The sequence below is a fragment of the Sturnira hondurensis genome, unplaced genomic scaffold (genome assembly GCF_014824575.4).
Source record: "Sturnira hondurensis isolate 20B ecotype Veracruz unplaced genomic scaffold, ASM1482457v3 Scaffold0014384, whole genome shotgun sequence".
Taxonomy (NCBI): domain Eukaryota; kingdom Metazoa; phylum Chordata; class Mammalia; order Chiroptera; family Phyllostomidae; genus Sturnira; species Sturnira hondurensis.
Genome location: NW_028087015.1, coordinates 8,943,944 through 8,961,526, shown reverse-complemented (window position 1 = coordinate 8,961,526; position 17,583 = coordinate 8,943,944). Strand labels below are relative to the sequence as shown.

The 17,583-nt window shown below is 52.1% G+C and overlaps 1 protein-coding gene across 2 annotated transcripts; it reads left to right on the top strand.

Moving 5' to 3' along the window:
- Positions 1-921: 921 nt before the first annotated feature.
- Positions 922-16,594, top strand: CLPTM1L (CLPTM1 like). 2 transcript variants are annotated; one of them, XM_037062954.1, is made up of 17 exons: positions 922-1,356; positions 1,923-2,023; positions 2,566-2,755; positions 4,093-4,238; positions 5,377-5,455; positions 7,573-7,690; positions 8,015-8,109; positions 8,899-8,983; positions 10,205-10,308; positions 11,309-11,374; positions 12,350-12,400; positions 13,208-13,290; positions 13,993-14,027; positions 14,666-14,721; positions 14,804-14,848; positions 15,303-15,418; positions 15,987-16,594. In XM_037062954.1, exons 1-17 carry the CDS (start codon positions 1,195-1,197, stop codon positions 16,069-16,071), a joined length of 1,617 nt encoding a protein of 538 aa, XP_036918849.1. In that variant the 5' UTR covers positions 922-1,194; the 3' UTR covers positions 16,072-16,594. The 2 variants fall into 2 exon arrangements, with proteins under 2 accessions (XP_036918849.1, XP_036918848.1); XM_037062953.1 differs by having other exon boundaries at positions 4,090-4,238.
- The last annotated feature ends 989 nt before the right edge of the window (positions 16,595-17,583 follow it).

Genomic DNA, 17,583 nt, shown 5'->3' with positions numbered 1-17,583 from the left:
TCCCGTACCCACCAATGAAAAACAAGTGTGTGTCTCTCCGTTTTCCTTCCTAAACAATCCCTGAGATTCCCCTCCTTTCCTTTCTACTGCTGCCCTCATCTACCACGCCTGGATTTCATGTAACCGGCCCTTACAACTTCTTCTTTCAGTCTAATCTATAAAATAAGCTGTGGAACTTACCGAAAATTGACATCAGTTTGGCTCAAGGAAGCTCGTAAAAACTCTGCAAGTTTAAACGCCTCTTACCTCGGCATTTAAAACCACAGAGGGGTGTCCAACCTTTCGTCCAACTGGAAGAGTTGTCTTGGGCCATACATTAAATGCGTCGCGACAGGTACTCACAAAAAAATCTCATGCTGTGACTTTATGATTTTGTGTTAGAATACATTTATAGCCACCCTGGGCCGCCGCATACAGCCTGCAGGCCCCAGGTTGGACACCCCGAAGTTCTTGCAACCCTTTCTATCTAACAAAACAAACAGGCAATCGGGTATTTAATTTTTGTAAATCTGTTTACTATTTCTTTCTCCTTAACTTTTATTTTGACGTTTCTAGCCTTAGGGCTTAAAAATAATACAGAATCTCTGTATTGCCTCCATCCAGGTACCCCAAAAGTTATTATTTCACACATTTGTGGGTCCAGACAGGCCTGGGGCTCCCAGGAAGGGCCCGCCAGCGATCTCCGCGGAGGTGGCCTGGAGAGGGTCTTCGCTCGGAGCTGCCTCCCCAAACCTGCGCATCCCAGTCTCGGTCGCTACCCGGGACCTCCTGATCACGTGGACACATCAGAAAAATGGCGCAGGAAACATGACGTCATCACCTCGCCCCAGACGCTAAGCGCGTATGTGCGCGTGTGCCCGCGCGGCGGCTAGACTACGCTTCCCAAGTGGCCGCGCGGCATGTCCAGTTCCGGCGGGTGGTGGAAGACCCGGAAGCTCCCGGTGGGCCGGCGAATCCTGCGGCGACAGGTAGGCAGCGACGGAGGCAGCGGCAAGAGTATGCAGGGCGGCCGGCCGCTAGCGGCGCTCGGCGCGTTAGTTCCCCGGTGGCGGCGGCGGCGCGCGGCGGCTCTCCGGTGAGCGGCGGCGGCCGGAGTGTCCGGCAGGGCGTCGGGCAGGAGGCCCGCGGGGCCTGCGGCAGCGAGACGGACCGGAGCTGGTGGGCGCCTCGCTCTGCCCTGGGGGCGGTGGCGCAATGTGGAGCGGCCGCAGCTCGTTCACCAGCCTGGTGGTGGGCGTGTTTGTGGTGTACGTGGTGCACACCTGCTGGGTCATGTACGGCATAGTCTACACCCGCCCGTGCCCCGGCGACGGTAACTGCATCCAGCCCTACTTGGCGCGGAGGCCCAAGCTGCAGGTGAGCTCCCGGGCTGGGGGTGGGAGGGTCTCCTTGACGGAACGGGGCCAGGGGCTATTCTCACCTGAGATAGCCAAATTCCGGTGAGGTCGGGAGCTCACTTCATCAGAAAAAAACAGGAGTTTGGGCTCCTGGTAGGGGTTTGGGCTCTTCTCACCTGAGCCAGGCGGTGGCTGGGCTGGGGGCTCCTGTAGCCTGATCCCTGACCTCCGAACGCCCATATCTTGGAGACCCGCCTGCGTGGTGCCTGCAGACAGGCTCAAGACATTGAGCCGGCTCCTTGTCACCCCATTACAAAGTACCCAGAGTCAGTTGTACTCCTGCTCTGTTGACCCAGCCAGCTACACATTTTAGCAAGTTGGGTTTTTTGTTTTTGCAAGTTGGGTTGTTTTTGCAAGCACTTCAGATACAGCCTTTTTTTTTTCCACAGTTCTGTCCCTTTGCGAGTTAAAATGAAACCTTTCCCCATCCAGTAGCACCAGATATGCTCGTCTTCAGTGTAGCTGTCTCATGTATGTTTTGTGGCAGGAGCATTGCCAAGCTAATTTTCTTGACATCGTTTTCAGCTGAGTGTGTATACCACCACACGGTCCAACCTCGGTGCTGAGAACAACGTGGATCTTGTATTGAACGTGGAAGACTTTGACGTGGAGTCCAAATTTGAAAGGTGTGGTTATAGGACAAAGTGCCAGTGATAGGGTTAACATTAACTCTGGCTCTAGTGACTAAGATTTCAACAAGTGTAACTTGAAAAATAATGTGTTTGTCAAGAGTCTATCTTTTCCTTTACACTGTTTGGGAGGTATCAGATAAGAGTGATGGGAATGTGTGCTGGAATGAACGTCCTCTAGCCAGCCTGCCCCAGCAGAGAGCTGCAGGGGCAGTGCAGCGTGCCGGGGACATGCACTCATGGGGTTAGCCACTGCCTGCCTGTGACATAGGTGAGTGGCTGGCCTTTCTGAGCGCCAGGAAATGGAGGCTTTTCAGCTTTCAGGCATAGCTGCCCAAGCTTCTAAACCTCTGTACCTCTGTAAACCTCTGTACCTAGACTCTCACACAGACAGGTGGGTTTCATTTTTCGTACTTATAAACTAAAATTAGTTGGTGTGAAACAGTGTAATATAAGAAGATACTTGAGTAATCTCTGTTGTGTGTATATATACAGAATATAAATGTACATGTCTGAAATTGTAACTTGTCTTGTTTTAGGACAGTTAATGTTTCTGTACCAAAGAAAACAAGAAATAATGGGACACTGTATGCCTATATCTTCCTTCATCATGCTGGCATTCTCCCGTGGCATGATGGGAAGGAGGTGCATCTGGTGAGCCCTCTGACCACCTACATGGTCCCTAAGCCAGAAGAGATCAACCTGCTCACTGGTGAATCTGATGCTCAGGTGAGTCTTCATCAGACTACTGGCCAAACAGAGCCTACATTCTCCCACGTGGAATTCACACCTCTGTGTCCCTGCACAGCAAAGTGCAGCCATGTGATCTTTTTGGCAAACATGTCTGTCTTCCAGCTGGATGATTTCCCGTGGTTTGAGATATATTTTATGTCTAATCAGTGACATGCACTTTAATCCAGTGACATTTTTTTATCCTGATTTTTTCTTCAGGGAGTGTGGGTGTGGGGTGGCCTGTTCTGTGAAGCTCAGCTGCAGTCATTGCTTAGAGTTGGGAGACTCGCCGCACTGTGTAGGACACAGCTCATCAATGTTTATTCTCAGTATAATTCAAAATTATTAAAAAGGCATATGTACAGATTGTTGTATATATCTGTAGAAAACTAGATGTACCAGGAAACACTTTGTTAATGATTCCATTAGCAAACCCTTGGATGAAGGAATTCTGGTGCTTGAGGCTGGGTTGAATGGAAGATGAGATTGTTTACAAACAAGAAGGACAGCAGCTTTTCAGGAAGTTTCCGTGATGCTGCCTCCATCACAGGGACAGGGCTATCCGTGGTTCGGGGCAGGTTTCGGAAACCCTGCCAGCCTGCTCTGAGTGCTTCCAGTTTGCACTCCCTGCTCTGTGTCCTTGAGAAGATCCCCTCACCTCCCTTTCCTTGGGGATAGTACGACCCTGCTTCATGGGGCCTTCTTGGGGAATTAAGGAGGCCGTAGGTATAAGGAGTATGGAAGGGTCTTTAGAACATACAAGTGCCAAATGTTAGCTGTTACTATTATTTGGGAGAGAAATGAAATGACACTGTTTTCTGGAATTTATTAGTTATATCTGAAATAAAGATTTTCCTGCCAATCAGTTTTCCTTCTGAATCTGGTTAATTGGGATGGGTGTCTAGTCATTGACACAGCCCCTTCCAGACAACCTGATTTCCCTGGTGAGAAGCAGTCTTCTTTCCTGTCCCATTGCACACATGGGGCCATTAGCTCCAGCTCACCCACACTTGGAATTATCTTGGGGACTCCCCCTCAGGATCCCTGAAAAGCAAGGCTGCTTAGGTGGAAGACCCGAAACAGGAGTCAGAGAGATCCAAGACCACATGTTGTTTCTGTGGAGAGAGGGGAGTGAGGGATGTGGGAGTCCAGGAAACTGGCAGTCGTGGCCCCCAAAGCTGTGCCAGCCTCTGCTTCCCAGTTGTGCATTCTTGGCATGTGGGTTGTTCCCAGGTGGAGGTGCCACCTGCCCTGCTGCCTCACCCATTTTCAGTCCAGTTTCCCACCCAGCATTGGCCCCTTTTCCTGCTAAGTCATTCCTTTTCATTTAGCAGAAGATCGAAGCTGAGAAGAAGCCAGTGAGTGCCCTGGATGAGCCTATTTCTCACTGGAGATCCAGACTGACGCTAAACGTGATGGTGGACGACTTCGTCTTTGACGGGTCCTCCCTACCTGCCGATGTGCATCGATACATGAAGATGTAAGTGCCCTTGTCTGGCCAGGATGTATGTACTCACTTGTCTAGCTTTAAGCATCCCCCATTTGCCCTGATCTGACAGCAGAGGGTGTGACCCCAGTGTTGTGGGAGTGGAGCAAGCCCCTTGGGATGGTGGCCCACCAGCATCCAAAAGTGGATTGGTCACATCTTTGAGCATCCCTGGAACTAGAGGTCCATATGGGCCTGAGGTGCTCCCTCAAACCATGTCCCTTTTCTCTGGGCGGTCTTGCTGACCAAGATTGCCACCAGAGCACCAGAATGAATGAAACTTAGAAGGGAGTCATCTTGCCATTTGTTCTTGGCAAAGGCTTCCCTTGCAGGCACAGTAGGAGCATTGATGAGACCATGTCACTTGAGTTTGGTCCTTTTTGCATCCTGACTACCTTTGTTAGGGAATGCCACGGCCGGTTTTCACATGACTAAATTGCATGTATTTACAGTTAACTTTATATCATGTTGCTGTCACCATTGTTAGCTAAGCATAACTATTAATATGGATTGACCAGCTTAGATTAGTCTGTGTCTCCAGGCTTTGGGGAGCCCATTGTTAGCTTAAGACCTATTATCAGATAGTAATAATGAGTGGCAACAATAATTGTTCTTCTTTGCTCTCAGTGGTTCCTGTGGTATTGTCAGGAAGGGTTTTCCTTCTATAAATTTAAATCTTATTTTTGAATACATGATACATTTATAGTTAAAAATGTGAAAAGTATAGAAAGTGTTACTCAGTAAAAAGCCCCCTCCACTCCTGTCGGCCCCCCATTCCTCCCACCAGGTATAAAAAGCAGATGGGCTTTTATATTGTCCTATTGCCTTGTTGGACCTCTCATGTGAGTGCACAGATGGGTGGGTGCCTTGCTCTTTTTTACACTCTGCGTGATGTTCCATGGTGTGGCTGGGTCCCTGTTTGTTTGCCCACCTCTTCCTAGTGTCTCCTGTGGCAAGGACGAGCACAGCTTGTAAGACTCCTCTGCTTCTGTTGGGTAGGTGTATCCTGGGACTGTCTTGACCAGAGCAACTGAAGTGCTGGGTGGGATTTCTCAGCTGTCTGGGGCTGCATTCAGTTTGTCTAAGGTGACAAAACTCAAGAGTGACTTTGAAAACTGTGCCTCACCCCCAGGATCCAACTCGGGAAGACCGTGCACTACCTCCCCATCCTGTTCATCGACCAGCTCAGCAATCGGGTGAAGGACCTCATGGTAAGCATCTCTCCCCTCTGGACTTGAGCAGCCTGGAGTGTGGCTGCCTCCTCAGGTCTGCAGTGATGGCTCATGTGTTTCTCGCTTGGCATGGGTGTGCTCTGGGTTTGCTGCTGGCCAGCAGTTGGGTCCTTCCAAACCCCTTCGGCCTCAGGCTCCTGCACCTTTGCTGGGAAGGGCTTGAAAGATCCTTCATTAAATAGAGACACAGAGCTTGTGGAAGGACCGTCTGTTTCCTAAAGCAGCGTAGGAATGTTGTTCCACTGAACCCTGAGTTTCTGCCATGCTGGTGCACACTAATTCAGAAAATGTCCTGAGCAAACTCTTCCTCTAGGGCTGGCCCTACATGTCACCACCACCCTGGAGCCTGTGCTCCCCAGGCAGCCCAAGGGCCAGGGCAGAGTTGTGTGATTGAACACGAGCTCTGGTGCCTCTGACGTCATGAGACAGCTACAGCACCTGCTCTCCCAGGGTGGATTGGAGGATGAAGGAACTGTGGTCAGCCTTTGGGCGTAACAATAACAATGGTTACCATTTAATTGACTGCATGCCAGGTGCTATGCTGAACACTTTGCAGACATTTAAAGGTCCCAGTACTGTGGAGGCAAATCATTATGGTCTGTGTTTGACAGGGGGCTTTTTTCAGGTCAAAGGTGACCTCACCTTGAGGTCATCCCTGAGCAGAGCTGGATGAACCATGCTTTGCTGCTGCTCCAGAGAACGAGTGTAGTCCTATGTGGCCTGCACACTGGGGTGTGTACTCATGGTCCCTTCCTGGCATTTGTTGGAGTGTGTGGTGGTTCTGTATGCAGACCTCAGCTGCACTAGGATTGGCAGAGCTGCCCCAGATGGTGCTTTGTAGCCCTGGGGGCTGCCATGGTCACCCTGGGTAAACATTTGGGAAGCAATGCAGAAAGACAAGTCTGTGGCTGGGCCACTGGAACATCTGGGCAGCATCCACAGAGCACCCGTGTTACTCTGGTTGCCACGTGGATTGGTAAAAGGCCTAGTGTTCAAGAGTGTCATTTCCAGAAACAGATGTATGTATAGGCAGCAAGCTTTTTCCCACATCACCTACTGTCACTGGTGGTTTGTCACTTGGAGTCACTTTTCAGTGCTGTATTTGGAGAACAACCAAGCCCACTGGACTGATGGGGTGCTCCCCACCATGGGAGCCTAGACAGAGGTTCCCTTGTGGGGTGGGCCTGTCCTGCTGCCTGCCTGGCCAGAGGATGGTACACTGCATGGGGTGGCCCAACACCTGGGCCCAGTGTCTGGTTGCTGGGCTCACAGTGTCAGTAGTGCTCACCGTGAGGGGTCGACATGAAATGTGACACGGGTAGGTACGCCCAGGACCCTCAGTCATATGGAAGGTGTCACTGCCCCATGTGCTCAGGGGTGCTTCTTTCCTAGGACCTGACCACGTCAATCACATGTACTGCCGAACTGTGGGTCTGTGCTTTCCTTCCCAAGGCGGTCTTCACCCCCAGTTGTGTGCATCCTCATGAGCCCAGCCTGAGTACTGCCTCTTCCTGGAGCTTCCCACCTGCCCCAGACGGAATGACTGCCACTGTTCTGCACTCCAGGACACTCGGCCTGTGGGTGTTGGCAGAGCTGCTTGGTCTACAGCCTTCCAGGAGAGGGGCCTGTGTTTGGCTCAGTGGCACACATGTCCTTAGACCCTAGCATGTGGTGGGGGTGCCATTCATGCTGGGAAGGATGAGCAGAGGGGATGTGGTCACCAGAGATGTTCAGGGTTTCCTCAGAAAGAGCTGTGTATGTTGTGTGGAGGAGGACCCCTGCCCAGTTCTGAGAGGATAGCATGTGGGTGCTGGAGCCCCAGAGGAGGCAGGAGGGGAAGCTCAGCCTTGGGCATGACCATAATGCCCAGGATGTAGGAGTGTCTAGCCACCAGCCACATGGCCCTGGGTCTGAAGCCTCGGCCTCTGCTATGCCAGGCTATAGTGGGTGTGGAACTCAGAGAAAGAGGTGCAGTGTCCCAGGTGTGGGGTGCAGCCCAGGGTGCACAGTGGTCTGACCAAGGCAGGATGCTGGATGCAGGCCAACAGCTGGCTTTGCCCTGGCTGCAGGTTCTGACCATGTTGTCCCTCTGTTAGGTCATCAACCGCTCCACCACTGAGCTGCCCCTCACTGTGTCCTACGACAAGATCTCGCTGGGAAAGCTCCGCTTCTGGATCCACATGCAGGACGCGGTGTACTCCCTGCAGCAGTTCGGTGAGGCCACCTATGCCATTCCATACCTGTAGGTGGCAGTGTCCTACAGGTGCAAGTCCAGACAGTTTACACAAACTCCTGAGCCTTTGAACCTTGTGGTTCAGGTTCTTTCTTGTAATTTTAATCAGAGGATCGCTAGTATCATGTTTCTAGTTCCTGTCTTTAAAAAGTCCTTGCTGATTTCCTGTAAGTTTTCTTTATTCAGAACACAGTATTTAAAATGCCACAGTTTTGCTCAGGTGAACTCTCACTGCCAACAACTTTCAGAACCTTTTGTAATGTTAAGTAAGGTTGGCATTGCCTACGTTGCTTTTTTTCCCCCAGGATTTTCAGAGAAAGATGCTGATGAAGTGAAAGGAATTTTTGTTGACACCAACTTGTACATCTTAGCATTGACCTTCTTTGTCGCAGCATTTCACGTGAGTGGGTCCTCATCAGTGATGACAATGGCAGGCATGGGCAGCTCTGAGGGGGTGACAGCCCTCCTTAGTTGGGGCGTTTGGTGTGGTGGTGGCCCACCTGGCAGCCCTTTGGTGCCAAACACACCTGAGACTCTGCAGGCCAACATGCTAGGGCCTTTCTCCCTGTTCAGAAGAGGGTGTCTCGACCTCGGGGTGCTGGCCATCTTAAGGACTTGGGACTTGGCTGGTTTTGGAGACTGTTTTGAAAAGAATTCCAAAATCACTGAGATGAATTGTGACTGTGGAATAAGTATTTCATTGTATAAATCCTAGTGTGGTGATCAAAGCAAGAAGCACTGGTCCTCTGGGTGGGGCTCCCATTTGTTTGAGCATGGGTCCTCCAGGCTGGTGGAGGGAAGCCGTCACCACGCGGTGGCTGTGCCGGACTCGGGTTCGGTGGGAGGTGAAAAGACAGGTTCAGGGAGCCAAGCCGCAGCCAGCTCTGAGTACCTGGGGCTCGGCCACCAGTCCAGCTAAAACCTTCTAAAAGTGGGCTGGAAAATAGCACGTTTTATCTAAAGTCATGTCAGAGTGAGTCTGGGAGCTTCTCAGGTAGACATGCTATGTGCCATTGCCATGAGAGGGGAGGGGGTCATCCAGGTGTCCTGTGGCCTCCCTGCCACTACAGGCAGAGATGCTGGTTGTAGTGACCCGATGAGACACATGGGATCCACCTTCTGCATCCTGTGCCCACCTGCAGACTCACACGGGAGACAGATGCACACTGCTGTCCCCTCCCCTTTTCAGCTTCTGTTTGATTTCCTGGCATTTAAAAACGACATCAGTTTCTGGAAGAAAAAGAAGAGCATGATTGGGATGTCCACCAAAGCAGGTAGATGCCCTCAGGATTTGTAACCCATTCCCAAAGTGTGTTCTGTGGTAGATAAAAATGGGTTAAAAGTTCATTTTGAAACCTAAAGCTATGATTGTCTGTATGGTCTTGGTGAGTATTGTGTAAGCATGTGTCCACAGAGGACAGAGGCCATGTGGCTAGGGCCCACTTCAGCAATGACATGATGCTGGTTCTCAGTGCCTACCTGTGTCAGCCAGCCAGACAGTGTCTCCTGCCGTGGGAATGACACACCCCCATGGATGGTCTGGGATGCTTGGGTACCCCACTGCCCCGCCCCCCCGGCCCGCTGCCCATGTCGTTCGTGTCTTGGGTTCTTTCCTGCCCTCTGGTTTCCTAAGAGAGGATGCTCCTCCACTGCTGACCCCTCCTGCCTCCTCCCAGCCTTTCCAGGGGAGGGGAGGGGGTCCCTGAGGCTGTGCCTATGGAAGGCAGTTGGGGTCTTCCCCCCAGGCCTGTGCTACTGGTGAGCACTATGCAGAGCTGGCTGTGCTGCTGCCTGAAGAAGCACTTGAGGGAATAGGACATTTTTGGTTGGCTTAAGTGTTTCTAAACTACAACTTAAGAGGTGGGGAGGGGTACAGTGTCTAAAAGATATGTTTATCACGGAACTGTTACAAAAACAGGAAAGTGACTTGACTAGCAAGTCATTGCAATTTCGGTCAAGAACCCATTTTCTCAGTGTGTTTGCTGTGTGTGTGTGTTTGCAAGTGTAACTTAAACATGCTTACAGAGCTGAGGTTGCCTTCTGCTGGGTTTTGGAACTTTTTCTGATCATTTTAAACCACTTTCCTTAGTGTGTGTAGTTTGATGTTCATTGTTAACAGACAAAGGGGGAAATATTGTAGGCCCATCCATGTATGTGTATGTGTCAGGAGCAGAGGCAGGAGTTGACATGCACAGGCTGTACATGGAGGTGGCATGTGTGGGCTGTGTACATACAGGCATGTATAAGTAAGGCTGGGTGAGTGTGAGGGCTGTACATATGCAAGTATGTGTGAGCGGAGCAGGGTTGAGTGTGTGGGTTTTACATGTGCAAGTGTGAATGAGCTGGGCAGGGGTATGTGAACCAGGTAGAGGTGGTGCGTGTGTGGGCTTACACAAATGCAGGTGTGTGTGAGCCAGACAGGGGAGTGGGGTGGGCTTCGCAAGTACAAATGAGTGGGGTGGTGGCCCCCCTCAGCACTCCTCTCTTGTCCCCAGTGCTCTGGCGCTGCTTCAGCACTGTGGTCATCTTCCTGTTCCTGCTGGATGAGCAGACAAGCCTGCTTGTGCTGGTCCCAGCGGGTGTTGGAGCTGCCATTGAGGTGAGCTGTCGTCTGAGTTGCCACGTGCCATGGTCCTTGGGGACAAGTGCTCAGTGCAGTCAGAACCTGCATAACTGCCAAAGGTTGACGTGTGGCCATCCCCAGTCAGGCAAGGGCACAACTGCTGTGGGTTGTTGACGAAAGGGAGAGCTCAGAGGTGCCTTTGGGTGGTGGCCCTACAGTTCTCACTGCTGAAAGGCCCCAGCTCATCACGTCTGTTGCAGAGTGTGTTCTGACGTGTTTACAGTGCCATGTGGCTCCTGCTGTGCTGGGTCCACTGGAAGCAGAAGTATACAGCATAGCCTCCAGAAGCTTGGTGCCCTGTGGTGGCCCTGCTATGTGTGGCTCAGGAAAGGGAGCCCTGTGGGATTGGCGTGCAGGAACAATGGAGGGAGGCGGTAGCCTGCATGTCCTTGCTCTGAAAGTCCCAGCCCTCCTTGCACGTGGTTGTCAGGTCAGGGACTGTGCTCTCCATCTTCATGGAGGAAGATCACCACCCAAAGACCTTTCTGGAGCCACAGCCACAGTGTGGAGACTGCTTTCTAAGGCAGTGATGTCCTCCTTGTCTCAAGGCAGCAATGGGGCGTGGGTCCTAGAGACCCGGAAATAGCAGGGCTTGGACAGAGCTGGGCCTTCTGGTGCCAGGGTGAATTTAGAGGCAGGCAAGGTAGGGTGAGCCAGCTGAGTGCATGTGTGCTGGGTACAGGACTCAGCCCAGAGGAGGACAGCCAGATGAGGGCCAGTTTATTGATGCCAAGAGGCACATACAGCATTCACGTGGATTATAGCTCCTGGGCTGGCATGCAGGCCACTGGTACAGGTTTCCCAGCCTGTAGCAGTGAGCTAACCCAGCAGGCAGAATGGGGCTGGAGGTAGTGGGGCTAAGCAGGCAGGAGCCTGGTGCACAGGAAAAGGCCCCAGCTTGTTAGATCTGTAGTTTGAGGGGTAAGCTTTGGCATCTCCTTACTCTTAGAATTGTTGGTTTCTTATTTCTCCTCAGCTGTGGAAAGTAAAAAAGGCTCTGAAAATGACTGTTGTTTGGAGAGGCCTCAGGCCCAAGTTTCAGGTGAGTGTTTCTGCTCTTCTCTCTGTGGGTTCTGTGTTCCTCTCTCTTGGTTGATCCCATCTACCTCCCTTTATACCACCCATCATTCTCGTGCGCCTCTGCAGTCCATGTGCCAGTGCATGTCATAGCTGCACCAATGAGGTGCAGGCCCACGAGCAGGCAGCTGTCCTCTGTTGACGTGATTGTGCTCAGGGCACATGGAACAACCCCCCTGGCAGGGCTAACATTGGCTCCTTTATCACCGCTAGTTCTGGGTCCACAGGGACGCCCCATCACAGACCTAGCAGTGTTGGCACTGAAGGGCAGGCTGCCTCCACACCGAGATGGGACGCTGGTCTGACAGCTCTTGTGCTCCCGTGGGCAGTTCAGGATCACTTCCCAAATAGCCACGACCTGGGGCTTGTCCCAGCTACTGGGTGTTCAGGAGCTTCCCGGTCAGAGCTGGGGGTTGAGTGGCATTTGAATTTTACAGGTAAGAAGGTCACTGTCCTCTGTGATGGACCTTGTTTGAGGGCTATATGACCCTCCCATGTCCAGATCCTAAGTATGAGAAACTCGGCAGATAGAATGCCCTTTGTTTTCTAAATGGGACAGGTGGACCCACATTTACTGATCTAAGAACAGTGTTACAGTGTATCTGTACAAAGCAAGTGTCCTCATTGAACAAACCCACCAAGGGTAAGAACAGGAAGCAGCCCAGTGAGTGAGACTCAGTGGGCAGGGTTGTTTTTGCCACACGCAGGGTCCACGCTGGAGTGGAGCTGAAATGCTGCCCGCTGGTCCTCCAGGTGGAGGGAGATTTGTGGTCATGGTGTCCATGGCCTTGACAGGGGTCGTGCTTCACACTGAGTGTGGCCAGGCTGGGTGTCTGCCAGTCAGCACACAGCCCTGTCACTTCTTCATTCCTAGCAAAGCCATGCTAAGACACTGCCTGAGGTCACTTAGCTAACATGACTGTGTTGGATTTTACAACAGTTTGGCACCTACAGTGAGTCTGAGCGGAAAACTGAGGAGTATGACACTCAGGTGAGGAGCAGGGGAGCTGGGGGAGTGTGCATGTCTGGCAAACAAGTAACTGAGCATCTTACCCTGCCGTTTACCATGGGAAGGCCATCTCCTTGGAGGGATGACTGTGATCCCAAGTGGTTTTCCAAGTTGGAAAAGTGAGGCCAGGAGGCTTCTCCCTGTTTCTGGGTCCCTGAAGGTGTCCCCATGCCCACGTCTCCCAGGACATTTCTATTTTGCATAAGCACATTTGTCCCCTAGGGGTTTGCTGTGGTTGCTGCAAGCTCACTGTCACTCAGACCTGGGCGACTGTGTTGGGAGGCCTGTGTGCTGAGGCTGCTGTAGAGCAGGAGTTTGCAGGGTGGCCACACAGCGTGTCCTGTGCAGGGGTGGGTGTATTTAATGGCTGATGAGCATCAGCCTGCATTTCGATTTTATTGGGGCTACGATAAAGTCCAAAGCAAATAAATGCAAGGATACAGCTGTGTTGACTTGGGCAATAGCCTTGATGCAGTCCTAAGAGACTTCAGATTTTTGTTCACATTTGTTCACTGATCTGTTGTAGGATAGTTTGTTTTGGGTGAGCCAACGTTATTATCGACATCACCGTCCACATCAGCTGGACTGTGGGTGCTGTGAGTTCTCTGGGTTTGATAAACGCACGCTGACGTGTTCTCCATTGCAACATCACACACGTCACACAGCTCCCCATGTTGGCAGTTTCTTGCCCTGTTTATTTATTTTCCATCTTTGTGAATTAGTTGCACAAAGGGCATTAACCGAGGTTTGAGGATTGGGCTCTAACAGGAAGTACTCTGCTCCCTGCAGGCCATGAAGTACCTGTCCTACCTGCTGTACCCTCTGTGCATCGGGGGCGCTGTCTACTCACTGCTGAACATCAAGTATAAGAGGTGCGGGCGTCACCAGGACTCCCCCTGCCATGCTGTCACCTGGAGGGCCTGGTTCATTACTGACAGCCATGCAGACCGTGCCCCTTCAGCCTCTGTCTGCATCTGCCCACCATTGCACTGCCACCACCGGGTCGGTCTGTGGCTCTGTCTCCTCCTCAGTGTGGAAAGCAGGGAGTCAGGAATGCTTGTGGGAGTAGCCTCAGAATTGGAGACATAGCTGGAGTGGGGGTGTCCCATTGCCCCTTTTTTTGGATAAGCAGATGCATAGTGAGGTCAGCGCCCACAGAAGTGGTGTCTGGGGTGAGGTCGGATGCATTTGACAAGAGAAATTCTGGTACAGAGTGTGGCTGCTGCATTAGGGGCGGCAGGGGTCTGGGGAAGGGCTGGGGCGAGAAGGCAGCGCTGAGAGTTAGTTTTTCCATCTGACTGGCGGTTCTGAAGGAAGGTGTCAGTCAGTACAGAGTCTCCCACCCTGCGGCAAGCCCTGGCTCCCAGGAAGCATTTGGCATGCTGGTCCACCCTCACCAGGTGCCGCAGCATCTAAGATCTGACCGGGGCCCCAGGCCTACATGTGCAGACGCCAGACCTCTGGGGCTTCTGGGAGAGTTTGATGTTGACAGAGGGCTCCCACAAGAGTCGTGGTTTAACAGACACTGATGACAGAGTCAGGCCTTCCACAGTGACAGCTCTCTTCCTTTTCAGCTGGTATTCCTGGTTAATCAACAGTTTCGTCAATGGTGAGTCGTGTGTTTTTCTCTTCTAGTAACAGCATTTACAGCAAGTACCTTCTCAGTGCTCCAGTGACATGAGATTACCCTGGTGGGCCCTCTGCCCTACCCTGTGCACTGGGCTGGGCCCCAGGACACCTGGTTTGCCTGTGGGGGTCCGAAACAGGCTTCCTGGGACTAGAGCCCTGAGCAGTCTGTTTTCTTTGCATGAAAACATTCTGTGCCATCAGTGAACAGCACTGTGCTTACATCCAATTCCTTCGGGCAAACTAAAGGAGCAGCCCATGAGCATGGAGCTCCACACGGGGCCTGCCAGCCCTGGGCTGGCCCTGACCACAGCACCGGGTCTCTGTGGGCAGCTAAGGGCACAAGCAGACAAGCAGGGTGGGCTCCCGGAATGCCGTGTTCACTGGTATGGTTCTTGAATCTGGCTACAACCACCAAAGGGGACAGTGTGGAGTGGGGATCCTGTCCTCACAGCCCCAGCACTCAGCCCCCTGTGTGAGTTTTGTGGTGATTGAGGAAGAAGATGTTTCTTCCTGAAGCCATTCTGCTAGCCAGCAAGCTACGGGGTGCAAAGCCTAGCTCCGGGGCTGTCAGGGTGTCAGAGCTCACGTACACTCTCCAGCCATGTCCTGTCTTCCCAGGGGTGTATGCCTTCGGCTTCCTCTTCATGCTGCCCCAGCTCTTTGTGAACTACAAGGTAAGACACAGCCCCAGCTGAATAGTCACGCGTGCACTCTGTGTGGTCTGCCCCTGACCTTCACATGTCTCCTTGTCCCCAGATGAAATCGGTGGCGCACCTGCCCTGGAAGGCCTTCACATACAAGGTCAGAGCTTCACACATTTCAGGGCCACATTCTTGTCACAGTGTGGGGGTGTCTGCTTTAAACACAAGAATCACAGCAGTGACTTTAAAAGACAGTGGCTCTGGCTCTCATAGCGACAGGAGGTTTTCTTGAGCTAAAAGCAACTTGACAACGTGGATCAAAATCAGATACTTCTGACCCAGTGGCTGGCATCAGGGTGGAGCCTGTTGTTTCACTGGTTGGTCTGTCCTGAGAGCTGTTTGGGTGTACTGTGGCCAGCCCAGATCCTCCACCTGCTTATTTTCTGCCTTTATCGTCACAGCAGGAGCCTCTGTTACCCATGGTGTGTCTGCTGTGAGGTGATTTGCTGACTCAGGTTATGAGTGAACAGGGCCCAGGCAGGCATCTCTGGTAGGGGATCTCCAGATGAGCCCTGGCACATCCTCACCCTGCCCCTTTCCCACCCAACCCACAGGCGTTCAACACCTTCATTGATGATGTCTTCGCCTTCATCATCACCATGCCCACCTCCCATCGCCTGGCCTGTTTCAGGGACGACGTGGTGTTCCTTGTCTACCTGTACCAGCGATGGTGAGTGCGGTGCCTCTAAGGTGCACTGCCCAGGTGGAATTGCGCAGTTCCTGCTGATGTGCACCTGGCCATCCTGTGGGGAAAGATAGCCATTTGCAGTGGTCTTTGTGTGTTCCCCAAGCTAACATGCCAGTTGCTGATGGTAAGCCGTGGAAGAAATTACTCCGTTTCCTGTTGTAGAAGTGCTTGTTCTGTCTGAATGATGGAATCAACCACTGTGGGCTCATGCCTCTGTAGTCGAATTTGGGGTAGCATAAAGGAAGTCACTGCCCCAGCCCCCATGCTCCCCTCCTAGGAGCTGGGGTTGGTCCCCTAGGGCAGGCCTTCCCTCGGGGGCAGTGTTCTGGCCCGGGCTTAGGCTGTGGCACAGTTGTCCCTGTCCTCTGATCAGCCTGCAGCACGGAGCTCTGGCCTAATCATTTAAAAACATCAACAGGAGAACACGAGGTGAACCCCAAAATTCCTCTCATGCGGTAAACGTCTGACGATTTGATTATTAATTGTTGGGACTTGAGGACAGGTGTGTCCTCCCTTCAAACGCAGAAGAGCATCTGTTGTGTCGTTGCAGGCTGTACCCTGTGGATAGGAGCAGAGTGAACGAATTCGGGGAATCCTACGAGGAGCGGCCCCAGCAGAAACCCCACACACATTGAGCACTGACTGGGCCATCAGTGAGCCAGCACACAGCACGTCTCGGATGGTCAGCTGCCGGAGTGTTTTTGGAGATCCCTGGATGTTACACCTTCTACGTTGCCAAAACCTCTGAACCTTTCTCCTACGTCTCCTGAGTCCCTTCGAGTGGTGTTTGAGAGGAACTGGCTTCACTTCTGATGCCCCCAGCATGAAGACATCTGTCTCAGTCACTGAGATGTTATGTGCTTGTGGTCACCCTGTGCCGTTGGTGGCTCTTTGCACAGGAGCGTCCAGTGTCAGCAGCAGCTGCGCCGTCACCAGGGTCCCCCACCCAGCAGCCTCCGGAGGCTGGGAGGTGCGGGTCTCCATCTCCAGTCGTCTGTAAGTGCTCCTTACGTGAAATTTCAAATGCCTCTAAATCCGTGCTGTGTAGACTCTGGGAACAAATGGCTTTTTTCCTTTTTGTTTAAAACTTGACTATTTTAAAGCTTAATGTATGTATGTTTCTATTTTAAAATAAAATAAATTTCTCTGGCTGTAACACTTTCTTGGCCTGCTGCAATGTGGAGAGCCTTTCGGATACATCATGCAACGTGGTTTTATTTACGTGTTTGTTAAAAGGACATATTTAAAGACTTTCTCCCTAGCTTTGGAGTCACGAATATTCTTGAGTAGTCATGTCAGATAATGAAGACCAACAACTAAGCTATTACATGGTTGTGACTGGCCAGATTGATGGTGTTTCATTAGGGAAGCACCCTAGGGTAACGTAGGGAAGAAATAGCAGAGGCAGGCCAGAGAGTAGCCACAGATTTGGGGGTAATGTGGTTAATCACGTGTTCGGTGAAACCGTTCTGGAGGATGTTTTCGGGGAGTGTGTGTCCAGCTGTGTGAGCACAGCAGGTAGCTGTCTGTGCTCACAGCACAGATGTCAGTGTTTCGGCCCCAGCGGTACATGGGCCAGGCTTGGACTAAAGCCTCCTCACCACTGAGTGTCGTCTGGATGCTCTGGCCTCTGCAGAAGTCCATGGAAGGGGCCCCTTCTGGGGAGAAGGTGGAGCTGAGCAGGAGGCCTGCCTGCAGGTGAGCACATGTTCTTCCCATGCATCCCTGCTTGCTGTTGAGGTTGTTGAGAATTAGCAAGTTTTAGTTCAGGCCTGTGAGCCTCCCTCATTCAGTGATTTGAAAGAACACTGTTTTTTTAGTTACCCCTTTAGTTTTATCATCAGAACACTGAGGCGGGTCCAGGGTCCCACAGTCAGTCTCTGAGACTCATCACCTGCACAGAAAGCACTTAGAAAGGCCAGACCACCCCAGTAGTTTGGCCCTGTCCACACCCACAAGTTTTACATAATGTGTTTTCTCTGGGGGAGTGGAGGCCTCTCTGTGAGGGTTCCTCACACCAGTGTGGACACAGCTCTGAGTAAAGGTGCTGGTTGGGCCTGAGGGGCTCTACTGACCCTGGTGCCAATCAGGGCAGGCCCCAAGGGGCTCTTAGCACTGGGCCCAGCCCCCTCAACAGTGCCATCACA

Bases quoted from the DNA above. Each gene is read 5' to 3' on its own strand.
- CLPTM1L (XM_037062953.1), top strand. From the start codon at position 1,195: ATGTGGAGCGGCCGCAGCTCGTTCACCAGCCTGGTGGTGGGCGTGTTT. The intron at 2,756-4,089 runs GTGAGTCTTCAT...CTTTTCATTTAG, and splicing joins CTGGTGAATCTGATGCTCAG to CAGAAGATCGAAGCTGAGAA. The intron at 15,419-15,986 runs GTGAGTGCGGTG...GTGTCGTTGCAG, and splicing joins GTCTACCTGTACCAGCGATG to GCTGTACCCTGTGGATAGGA.